This window comes from Amblyomma americanum, chromosome 6 (assembly GCF_052857255.1).
Source record: "Amblyomma americanum isolate KBUSLIRL-KWMA chromosome 6, ASM5285725v1, whole genome shotgun sequence".
Taxonomy (NCBI): Eukaryota; Metazoa; Arthropoda; class Arachnida; order Ixodida; family Ixodidae; genus Amblyomma; species Amblyomma americanum.
In genome coordinates, this window is record NC_135502.1 from 14,922,317 (window position 1) to 14,935,332 (window position 13,016).

At 44.8% G+C, this 13,016-nt stretch overlaps 1 protein-coding gene across 1 annotated transcript in view; it reads right to left on the bottom strand.

Moving 5' to 3' along the window:
- Positions 1-605: 605 nt before the first annotated feature.
- The window catches only part of LOC144136347 (uncharacterized), a 31,556-nt gene continuing 19,145 nt past the window's right edge, over positions 606-13,016 (bottom strand). The window contains exons 9-11 of the mRNA XM_077668605.1: positions 12,280-12,418; positions 7,325-7,576; positions 606-3,495 (exon numbers count right to left, since the gene is read on the bottom strand). Of these exons, the coding sequence (XP_077524731.1) occupies positions 3,356-3,495; positions 7,325-7,576; positions 12,280-12,418 (531 nt within the window). The 3' untranslated portion in view covers positions 606-3,355. The remainder of the gene's footprint in view (positions 3,496-7,324; positions 7,577-12,279; positions 12,419-13,016) is intronic.

Sequence of the window (13,016 nt, forward strand, 5' to 3'; positions counted from 1 at the left end):
CTTATATATAGAGTGCTTATAGGTGATGTGCTGCGAAACCAATTAAGTGAAACATTAGCCCAACTGCGCTCGCAGGAGATCGATGCTTGGCCTTTTATTCCTCGAATGCTTAGGCTACTTCACTCGAGTGCAAGCATTGTCTTCAAACAGTGTACCTGCTCAAAATTCTCAATTCGTCCGCTTCGATGCGGGCGGCTCGAGCGTTCTATGTAGGCGTGTTCGCCCCAGTACTACACCTTCACTGGTTTAGTCATCTTTTCCCCCACCATTATTCATATTCATATTGCTAGGCAACAAAACTTTTGTCCTGATACTTAGGCAAATAGTTAACTTACCTACAACCAGCCTGAAAGAGATGAGTGTGCTCGTGCTCTTCGTTACACTAGACAGATAAAACATTCAGTTACGGTTGCTTCGCTACTTATAATGATATTTAGATCTCGATAAAAACCACGAGAGACTATGCACAGGCCATTTCGAAGATACTTCGGCAGAGAATCCTGCGCAAGCTTTTCGCAATTACGTCTTGCAAGTTTGAGCGACTGGTTCTTCTAAATACTAAATGTGAAATTCAATTACAAATGCTTTGCAAACTGTTCTTTTCATTAGCTCTTTAAAAAAACGTGTAATTTACACTTCGGGTATATCTTGGTCACATCCAGTCTGGGCCTTCGTCAGTCACTTAGGACCGAGCGTAGGAAATAATCCCCGGCGAGCCATTCTCGCCAGTTTGCGGCACTGTGTGCTGCCGCAGCACTCGCTATTGTTCCTATAACTATCACTATACTGCCCCTATATACCCGTGCCTCGCTCTTTAAGCTAGCCAGGAATTAAAATCAGGGATTTATGTGATCGACGTCGTGCATTTTAGGTGCCTGACGTCTTTATTCCCTTTCCTAAGGGCGAAGAGTTCGAACTGCGGCAGCATTTCGCTGTTCACACGTTTCTCAGTTTTCCTTTGGCTTCAGCCACATTGCAGAAAAAAATAAGTTGTATTTTTGCATAGTGCTCTATAAAGCCCTCCGAAGGTGAGCTGAAGCAGACCTTCTCAGCAAGCGGCCTATTATTAGGCGTCAAACAGGGCTTGAGTGTCGTGCATATACACTCTGCACAATTGTCCGGATGCGCACTCACTTAGCTCAGTGTTCCGTGTACACCACGGTCTACAGAAAAATAGGCACCACGAAGAGATCAGGACAACTTCTTAACGCATCAAGGTTTTACATTTATTTTAGGAAATTGTATTTATACTTTACATTTATACTGTTAATTTATGCATTCGCCGCAACCATATATACTGCCGACTGTGATGGCTTGATTCTGCCGTGACTATTTCTTTTCCCTTTTCGTGTTCCCTGATTTCTACGCTTCCTCTTCACAGTATTCAAGGCGTGAGAGCATATACCAGTGATTCCTCAGCCGTCCGAGTGCTCGCGCAGAATCTGTTGCTGATTGATAAAGCAGTAGAGCAGAGACAGCCTTCGTGAGTCTACAGACTATAGACGCGCACAGACATCTCCATTGGGGGGTCCAAACCTTATGGTAGTGCCCTGTGGTCTCTCGCTGCATACGGTTCCGAAAAAAAGCAGAAAATAGTTATAGTAAAACTCAGCAATTTATATATAAAGGCTTCTTGTTTCATAACAACGAATTTATTTGCACAGCTATGTTAAGCACATATATTTTGTGAAAACATATATGTTCATTATTACACAAACCACATTGTTTACATGCAGCTTTTTTTACAAGAAACTATCTTCCATAGACAATTTTTGCAGGCAGCCGCAAGGGACAAGACAAGAGAAGGAAGTGTACAGCCAGGCTGAAATGAAACGCGAACATGCATATGCCGTATTTTTCTACTTTGCTGCGAGATATTCGTACATACCTCACTGCTACGCTAAATAATTTATAACGCAACACAACACCATTTTTATTATAGAGAAAATACTCTACGAAGTGCTTTTTTTGTTGCAGTTACCTATAATAGGTTAGGATCAGTGCTAGGAGGGGTCTAACCTTGCTATTTGGCCGCCGCTCCCGCCGCATGGTGGGTTTAACCGGATAGGTGCCAGGTCGGCGCCGTGATAGAATTGAAAAAGATATAGGAGGCATAAAAATCCAGGGCGCTTGTAAGATAAGTGCTCCTCATGTGATTCGAGTTTGCTGGTAAAACTTATAATGTTGTGAATCGGGCAGGATTTCTTCAGTCAATAAAACGCAAAGTGCTTGCGCATTAATGATCATCAAAATTTACTCCCTCATAAAGGCCTTAAGTTGGGGCATTATATAAAGGGAGCATGGGAGACATCAATGCCTTATTTTAGTGGCGTTAACGTAATCAGAGCATCTTCATCTCGGCTATTGCCAACATAACCACATTAACCATTTGTGATTCAGCGATAATCCTCAAGCAGCCGCAGCTGTGGCTCAGTGCTTATGGCACTCGGCTGCTGACCCGAAAGAGGCGGGTTCGATCCCGGCCGCGGCGATCAAATTACGATGGAGGAAAATTTCTTGAGGGTCGTGTGCTGTGCGATGTCAGTGCGCGTTAATAATAATAATAATAATATAATTAATAATAATAATTGGTTTTTTGGGGAAAGGAAATGACGCAGTATCTGTCTCATATATCGTTGGACACCTGAACCGCGCCATAAGGGAAGAGGAAAGGAGGGAGTGAAAGAAGAAAGGAAGAAAGAGGTGCCGTAGTGGAGGGCTCCGGGATAATTTCGACCACCTGGGGATCTTTAACGTGCACTGACATCGCACAGCACACGGGCGCCTTAGCGTTTTTCCTCCATAAAAACGCAGCCGCCGCGGTCGGGTTCGAACCCGGGACGTTAAAAATCCCCAGGTGGTCGAAATTTCCGGAGACCTCTACTACGGCGTCCCTCATAGCATAAGTCGTTTTAGGACGTTAACCCCATAAATAAATCAATGAAACAATCAATCGAAAGTCCTCAAGTTGCAGGCAGATTATACCCAGGACTCGTTCTGCTGGCGTGTTATGTTCCACACATCATGATAAATTTTTGTACTCCCCAGACGAAGACGTGTAGCGCCTGTGAAGAATTTGTTTCCATTTTAAAGCAGTTAGCTGTATTATTTTTTTAGAAATCTATTACGAGAACCTCTTGAAAAAACGTAGCAGCACGAAAAAACGAGGACGAAATAGACACACATGCTGCTACGTTTTTTCAAGATGAATCAATACCAACCGGCCGAAACTTCGGTGCTCTTGTATTACGAGAAGCATATAGTAACAGTGTATTTTTCATGCAACATGGTTTCCGAGAGGTGAATTTAGGACCAATTAATCCAAAAGGAGCACCCCTTGCACGCTGCCAAGCTTTCACTTCAAGTTGCTGTTGGCTCGTCGCTCGAGCACCCACTCGAGAAGATCACACCGCACCAACTTGCCGAGCTTGTTTCGTGGAATCTCGTCGACGAGTGTGACACCTCCTTGAAGTCGAAGCTCTTTGGGAACGCTTGCTGCGGCATGGCAAAATGAAACATGAAAAAGAAAAAAAGAGAGAGAAAGAAAGATGAACACGCCTTTAATGCCAGTAAAATCAGGAACCTATATATGTATGATTTTAGCACCTTTTGCTGGACAGGAAAAGCTAGTCAGTCAATCACCAGGGACTTCCACAGAAGGCTACGCGCGCTCTATCCTTCTAACCCGCCGCGGCTGCTCAGTGGTTAGGGCCCTCGTCTACTGAGCCGGAGTACCCGGGATCGAACCCGACCGTGGCGGCCGCGTTTCGATAGAGGCGAAACGCAAAAAGGCGCCCGTGTGCTATGCGATGTCAGTGCACGTTAAATATCTCCAGATGGTCGAAATTTTTCCGGAGCCCTCCACCGTTCTTCGTTCACTCCCTCCTTTATCCCTTACTTACGGCGCGGTTTGGGTGTTCACCGAGACAAGTGAGACAGTTACTGCGCCATTTCGGGTTCGAACCCGACCGCGGCGGCTGCGTATTTATGGAGGAAAAACGCTAAGGCGCTCGTGTGCTGTGCGATGTCAGTGCACGTTAAAGATCCCCAGGTGGTCGAAATTACTCCAGAGCCCTTCACTACGGTACTTCTTTCTTCTTTTCTTTCACTCCGTCCTTTATCCCTTCCCCTACGGCACGGTTCAGGTGTCCAACGATATATGAGACAGATACCGCGATATTTCCTTTCCCCCCAAAGCCAATTATTATTATTATTACTTTCCTAAAACCAATCTCACTTTCAATTTCAATTTCTCTATCCTTCCACGTACATTAGAGCCGAAAAAAATTATGTAGATTAGCTCGGCTAATCCAGGATATACAAAGCGAAAGATGTCGGCGTTGACAGTGTTCATTGGGTTTGGCGTTGACAATGTTCTAGACGGCGATGGCTTTGAGGAAAGGAAAGGCGCATAACTGGCTCCCTGGATAGGCGGACGCCTCATTCGTGTTTTGGTATATGTGGCGGTGGTGAGAGAGCGAGATGTAGCCAGAATGCATTAGCGCTGCATGCCACCTCCTATGGTGGTAGCGAGGGCGCGCTGCCTATCCAATGTGCGGAACGCAATCAAAACAGGTTTTTGCAGTTGAAGACCAAGCCACGTATATGGAAGCGAGATTGATGTCTCCACTGAGCCACGGAGCCGGTTTGCGCCTTTCCTTCCGTGAAAATGAACGTCCCTTGCAAAGTTGTCAACGCCAAAGGACTCTATGAACGCCGTCAGCTCACTTGTTTTGTCTGGTTTTTGATGAAAGGGAATAAAACAGTATCCGTCTCACATATCTCGGTGGACACCCGATCCGTGCCGTAAAGGAAGGGATAAAGGAGAGAGGGAAATAAGAAAGAGAGCGGAGGAAGACCTGTGGCTCAGTGCTACTGGTGGCGCATGCGCACTAATCACTAGGGACCGAGAGAGAGAGAGAAAGAGTCGGTGGCGGCCACCTGCGCTGTACGCCACTCGTGCTCCACCATACGACGGCTCGCGTGAAGCGCGGTGTTGACTAGCGTAGTGAAGCTTTTCGCTTCAAAAGCGAGAAAAACGCAAAGAATTGCGCACCGCAAGGACGACTCCAGTCTTTGAATAGTTTGCTGCTCGTCTTTTTATATCACACTAAGATCGATAAAGCTCAGAATTAACAATAGAGCAGCGCATAACAAAACAGTAAAAAAGGAGGAACAGAGAACAACACGAGCGCTGACTGTGAACTGTTTATTTCTTGCCGTTGCAACATATAAATACATGAACCACAGCATGAAGTGGGAAAGAGCGATCAGGTCAGCTGACACAAGCTATACAACTCAGCCTTTCGCTGGTTGCCATCGATTTAGAAAAGCGATCTCTTTTGCTGATAGTGCCAGTGATGCCACACTCACACACTTGTTGCCTGCACGTGAATTATTACGAGCCTCAATAATCTCTCTGACATGCGTTTGATAATTTGGCTCCTTTAAAAAAGCGGCATACACGGCTTTGGACGGTTCCTTTTCTTAGACTGGATCTTGCAGTAGCGACAGTGCTGGCTTAGGTGGCCCGATTGGCTCTCATTAACATTGTATTCATGTTTTTTAACCTACTATTTACACATCGCTCTTTCCCATTTCATGCTGTGGTTCAGGTATTTATATGTAGCAACGACAAGAAATAAACAGTTGACAATTAGCGCTTGTGTCGTTCTGTGTTCCTCCTGTTGTCCTGTTTTGTTACGAGCGGCTCTATTATTACGGATCACCAACTCGCCCAACAAGCAACGCTCAGAATTACTCCTCAGTACGGCGCCTATAGTTCGACCGAATCACTCCGGTGTGCTTCGATTCGTGTTCTGTTGGCAAGTAACTCAAACCTGCAGCATCCGCTTTAACAGAACACAACATATATCAGTGCATCTCGCACGAAAAAAGATTTCGTGGCTGACTGACGCTGTGGGCATACTGGCGACTTTAGTGGTGAAACATGTGCTTCCGCACTCGGCAGCTGTGCTAATAAAGTCTCTTTCTCCGTATTTCGTCCTGTCTACGGCGGCAATCGTGATGGCTTAGCTTGGGATGGTTTAACTTGTGGTGAATTACATACCAGCACAACCTAAAAACAGCTTTCCTAGATAGGTCCTTGTTTAGCTGGGGCCACTTGTAGCTCGATCTTAAGTTCGAATGGATAGTGACACTTTTTACCTGAAGATGAGAGAACCTTGTGGAAGAAGTCGTTTGATGCCTCGCTAGCGCATAAAATGGAGGCACATTCAGGCAATTTAATACAAAAAGGGCCGCAGCCAGATATCATCTGAACCTCCGCTTTTCCCCTCGAACAGTTTTTTCTGGTGCAAAGTGTAGCGGCAAGCGCAATGCCACACGTGCAATGATATTCCTGCACTTCGTACAACGACATGCCTCAAACTGAGGTGCAATTCTCAAATTATTTTTTTTTTCGCAGTGACGCTTGTAAGCGCGCCCTTCTTTTCTAGAGGGTTAAATAATATCAAAAGATCATAAAATGGACCCCGCGGAAGTGCCGCGCAATACAACGAGGGTTGAAAAGCGATTATGCTGAAGTTCAACAAAATTATCGAATTTTAAATGAATCCAGAATATTGGCTAAATATTAGACGGTCGCTAAGGGTTTAAGCAATATTGGTGGTTTTGCTTGAGCGTTTAGCTTATATGTCAGAAAAATCAGAGGCCCAATAGGGTAACAGTATGAGTCCTGAATTTTAAAGAGCCGCAGTGACTCAGTGGTTAGCGCGCTAGGCTGCTGAGCCCGAGGACGCTGGTTCGATCCCGGCCGCGGCGGCTGCGTTTAGATGGAGGCGAAATGAAAGGCGCTCGAGCACACTGCAGCATGATGTCGGTGCACGCTAATGAACTTCAGGTCATATAAATTAACCCGGAGTACTTCTCTAGGGAATCCCTCTTATCCCATGTTACTGTGGGATGTTTAGCCTCATAAACCAAACCAAACAAAACTAGGCCAAACCAAACAAAACGCAGCCCGGAATTTCAAGCGAGGTGATGTGCTACTCAACGAGCAACTGTGCAGAGGTTATCAGTCTGCAGTTTTCAGTCTCGATAGCTTTAACGACTTGTGCGCATATATTGCACGGAACGTGGTTTCCTTCTGTGTTAATTTTCACTTCCTTCACGTTTAGGTGTCAGTGCGTTCTCACAAAAAGGGAAGGCGATTGGCCAGAGCATTTTGCGAGCGTTAACATTTTCTTCTACACACCGATTTAAGTGAAGAAAGAAAGCAAGATTCATTTTGTATGAAGCGTTTAAAATAACGCCCTTCAACTGTGAGAGGAAATATTGAGGACGGCAAGCTTTTCGCACCCACCTTCGACAAATCGTAGGTAGTGCTCCGGGCCGAGGTGTCTACTTTCGGGCTTGGGCACAATCACTGCGTGCGGTAACTGCCCATCTTCCGGGTGCGGCAGTCCCACGACCGCGCAATCTTTCACCGCGGGGCACTGAACAAGGGCGGCTTCGATGTAGGCCGGCGGTATCTTCGTACTTCGATAGAAGATGAACTCGCTCATTCGCTGCACTAGGTACAGCCATCCTTCTTCGTCGAAATAGCACTCGTCACCTGCGGAGGTGGATTACTAAGCTGAAAGCGGCGAATCAGCGTTCCAGCAGGCCCGTTATTCCATCCCTGACTGGTAACCAAGACAGTAATTAAATAATGCTAGGAATATTAATTTTATATTTCTTTTCTTCAATTCTTCTTCATCTACTCCTGGTGACAGAAGAGAAGAAAAGTTGGCGTGTAAACTTATCATATTGAATTATCGTGCTCGAATACTACTGCAAGAACAGCTTTATTTGATGTAGGAACTAGAGAATAAGAATTACTAGCCAAAACAGCGTGCAGGTTCGCGCAAGCTATGTCTGTGCCTAAAAAGTGGTTCGGCATACAACCAAAGTGAACACAGGCATATGTAGTACATATTTCGTTGTCAAAAATCTCAAGTATACCTTGACTGGTGTCCTCCTGCGCTTTGTTTTATGTCTGGTCATATTTACTAAACTAAAAACTGCAGGAACTAGCGCAGAGGGACAGAGAGCAGAGGTAGCGGAAAGGCAGGGAGGTTAGCCAGAAGGGTGTTCCGGTTGGCTGACTTGCACGGGGGAAAAAGAAAGACGGGTGTAACGGGTGTAAAATGGAAATAGCGACAAGAAAATTGCGGTCTGGAGCAAGCAAAACAAGCTGAGGTACGAGCACCTAGCGAAGCACCTCACCAGCCAAGGTAAGCACATTTGTTGGGACCAATTGGATGGGACCAATTATTTTCCGCTTGGGATGTAGGAGAATTTTTCTCTGAGGTACCTTTCGCGCTTGTGCAGTACATGTTTAGAAATGTGGCGTTCTTATCATCGCCTTTCTTTTTCTTCTTGAACGCCTGCGTGTTCGCAATTTCGCGAATTTCGCGAAGTAATTAATTTTCAAGCGGTGATATATATAAAAAAAGCAGTATAACACGACAAGGATTCAAGTTGGCCATTTCGGTAAACACCACATGTATTTCGTATAACCGGGCAACATAACTGCCTTGTTTGCTAGTTTTATTATCATAAGAAGGCAAAAGGTTTTTTTTTGTTTTTCAAAATAAAAATGCTCTCTGCTTCTCCAAGTTATTCTGCAATAAAGTGTGACCATGTGCCTAAGATTCGTCGAATTCTTCAGTCTTCAGTTGCTGACCAGGTACGTCTAAATAATGACCTAGCGAGGGTGGTTGCATGGTGCAACAAATGGCAGATGTGCATTATTTTTGAAAAAACTGCATTTATGAAAATTACACACAAGAAAATACCTCTTCATTTTGTGCACGGTACTAACAACATATCATTATTAGAGGTGACAGAGTATAAATATTTGGGCACATGGATTGATTACAATCTTTCGTGGTCAAAAAACACACGCTCTCGTTGGAATTTCAATGCGGAAACTCCTTTTCTTGAGGCGCTCATTAAAGTCATACACACCTAGTGTCCGTCTATTGGCATACATTTCCCTCATCCGTCCGTTACTAGAATATGCTGTAATCATCTGGGACCCTTTCACGGTAACAAACATTCATAACTTAGAGCGAATACGGCATAAAGTAGTTAGATTTATTTTTAACTCATATGGCCGTGCATCTGTAAGTGAGCTCGTGAGGCGAAGTCGGTTACCCCCAGCTGTGGAGCGCAATCGTGTTTGTCGATTAATGTTTTTTTTCCAGCTCGTAAAAGGTCATTATAAAGTTAATACTTCTAATTATTTTGCTTACTCCTCAGGTTATAACACGAGACAAAGGCATGCACTGACAATAGCCCCTTTGAAGGCACGAAATAACTGCTTTAAATATTCTTTTTTTTCCGAGGACAATTACTGAATGGAATAAATTTAATAGCGAGACTGTTAATCATAATTCTTTAGTGATGTTTGAAAAGTGCCTGCAAATGTTATGAATTTGAGTGTTTAAATTATATGCTTGTATTTTGTTTGTTTTTTCCCACCCTGCTACGATCTGTACTAGATCGCAGTATCTATAAAAAATAAATAAATAAACATGCCTCCTACATAGGCGTGATGCCACCGGCAGCGTTAGGTAACCGAGTGTACTATCGACTACAGGCCTGGTCTTTCACGCATGGATTGGGCGACGTGGTGGCAATGCGTCCACGGCTTTCCGGTGTGACCGGGCTTAATGTTTACATGGCAGCATTCTCGTGCGCGTCCACAGCGCTCGCACTGATTCGCTGGCGCGTGGCAGTCTGATGCTTGCAGTTCGGCGTGAAAGATCTGCCAGCTTAACAGGTATATTTTAGCAAAGCGAACTCGCTAGAAAGAGAAAAACTCGTCGATCATTTCAATGTCAAGCTGATGAGTGAAAGGGATAACGCGTAATTGAGCGCGAAGTGAGTTTTGCACGACACTAGTCACGTCGGATGGGATGTGGGCCTCGATGTGGGTCTGTTATTTCGAATGTGCTCAAAAAAGCGAACGTACACTGTCGGCACTAAGAAAGCAAGCGGTGTATTCGACTGCTCTTCCCGTTTGTGTCATGAAATAGTTCAAAACTTTTTTTCAGTGGCCAGTTGGCCTTAATACATAATGAAGGAAAATAACGCCAGCAAAGCGGTTGTCTTTTTAGCTACACAAGTGAAGAAAACAGTGCTAATGTGAGTTTCTTCACCTGTGTCGCTAAAAAAGAAAAATTGTTCTCGCGCGGTTGCCGTGCAAAGCTAGCATGATTCTGTTTTGATTGTCCATCTTCGCCAATTTTACCGTGTACAGTTGGGGACGAGAGTAAGCGTTGCGCGTGAAAATATTTTTCCCAATCACCTAAATCACACCACCTAGGGGACATAAAGGCCATGCGTGCTACATCCGCTAGAACAAAACCAGCTGATTGGGTATACAGAAGCAGCTCAATTTTAGACGCTGCCAGACCACACGGACTACTCCTGCTATTAATTTGCGCAATAATAATGAACGTAGACCCACACTCGAAACATTCCACTGTTTTACATTAAAACAACTTTGAAGAAATTTGTAGAGCCAAGTTTACTGGTTTAGTGCACCATCAGGGAAAGCTGTTATAGCTTTGGTTTAGCCATTTAGCCTGCATTTGTTTTTTGAAAATTAGATGCAGCGTTGTTAGGAAGACCACAGAGACAGGACGAACAACAAACAAGACCGCTAGTAACGGGTTTGTTTTTCGCTTCACAACGGAGCGGCGCCAGCCATTAACATGCTATTGTCATAGGTCACACTGGCTTATCTACTTTCACTGCCTCGCAGAGCGAACAACAAGTAACAAGGAATTATTCTGATATGAACAAGACATGGACAAATCCATCAAGCAACAACAACCAGTGAAACGTGGAAGGAGGGAGCTTTTAAGCTCCTTTTTGTACACTTTTCCATAAATTCTCGCTCGGCAGAGCACAAAAATATTGAAGCATCGCTGATGCACTATTCCGCCTTTTTGTGCGTGTGGAAGGCCTCCAGCAATAGTATGGAATTAGCACTAGCACCTCTACCCAGAACATTTGCCCCTAAAAGCGTGGCACGCGCTTGCCCTCAGTTGGCCGCAGCTGGCAAAGGATAGGGTTAATTGGAGAGACATGGGAGAGGCCTTTGCCCTGCAGTGGGTGTAGTAGGGCTGATGATGATGATGATGACATACGAAATTAAATTCGTAAGCTTATCTGGTTGCTTTAGGTTTAGCACCAATCTAATAGCGACAGAAATCACACGTCTCTCTCTCAAAACCGCCACGTAGATGGAAGTGCGATTGAGGTGTCCATGAATTTTTTTTACTAATGTCTACCACAGATATTCCCACTCCATTCGCTATATCCAAAACCTAGGGCTGAGGGGATAGCGACTGTGCTGCGTGAACATCTGGACGGATGCTGCCACATTCCAGCAAAATATGCTCGGTTGTTTCTGTATATTTACCACGTACAGTACACGTGTCATCATCTTGGTTAAATTTGGTATTGTTGCTTCGCGTTATAAGTCAATCTAAACTGGTCTCAAAAAGCAGTGTTCAGCCTCTCCAAGTGTTGTAGAGCGATTCCTCGCTGACTTGGCTTTTCTATTATTTATACATGTACAGGGTCTGCTTTTTTATATAATGCAGTGCTCAACTCCTGCAATTTAAAGCTCTGGTTTAAAACTTTTTCCTACTTCTAGTTTCATGCATACTTAATGTTAAGTTTTCTACTCTTTCTCTGTTAATATGAGTCAATTAACACTCTTTCTGTACAAGTACATAAATACTTTAACTGTTCGTCTGTTTACATCCAGCTTCCTCAGGCATTATTCAAACCATAATTTATTCTTTTGCTCTCCGCGCTTCAAATCATGCTCAGCTCATGGCATTCTGCTCTTTCTAGTTTGTGTTCTAACTCTGGATACGGAATTCTAATCTGCCAACGTTTCTCTGCTTTATTCCTTGCCCTGACTGAACTGACTGAAAATCAGTGAGTGCCGCGCAGTGCCATGCACTGGACGCCACCCGAAACTGAGTGAAGATTTCGATGCCGCGAATACGTCGGTGAAGTCCACGATATACGGTCGCTAAAAACATTAACGTTATAAAGACGAACTGTCGTCTGAGCATATCCTTTGCCATCTCCTAAGAGCGAATTTACGAAATTATTTCGCGCTTAGCTGGGAGCTCCAAATGAAGTAATCTTTACTCAAAAACGGTTCGATGGGCTTTGTGGATGGTGTACAGGGGGCGCAGACCATCAGCTCTAACAGAAACGCAGTCATCAGCATCATGACGTCACCTGTTCTGTACCAGCCTCCTGCGTCGGTGACACTCTCAATCAGCCGTCCCCAGTAGCCTCGCATAAGGCCGGGACCTCTCAGCACAAGTTCTCCTTGCTGCCTTGGGCCGAGCGGTTCTCTTGTCTCGGTGTCCACCACCTACGGGATTAAGTATAGGTATGAAGTCGCATACATGCCAGAGATGGTAAATGTAGTCTAAGCAGCGACGCTTTGAGTAAACCAAGAACAGTTATGCGCCGAACAGTTTGAATAGCCGCAACGCATAAGGGAGTGGCGAGCACAGAATTAATTGAACAAAGTCAGAGGGGAACTAAAGAGAAAAAAACAAACTGAGCAATTTGGATAGATTATTCATCGAAAACAATGACAAAGGTATTTATGAGCGGAAAAGTGTCGCTAGATGACAGCTGCGTCATTTTAATACTCGTCTTCCTCAGAGCTCTCCGGCCAACCAGAGCGAGCATACCGAGCCTGAGTCACGGTGAAATAATGTCGTTGTGTCGAGATGGCAGCGACGGCAGCTGGTAGTTCTCAGGCTGTGTCACAGGTTGCATTCCGTAGGATGCTTCTACGCTCTCATGTTCAATGTTTATCGTAGTCAGTCATAATCCACTGGCAGTGTTGGTTTGGCCATCAATGAATCAGTGTCCCGTGCACATGAGGGTTAAAATGGGTAAATTGGTTCTTAGGACAGGAAATGACGCACTAGCTCGTGGTTACTGCGTCGGTGGATCCA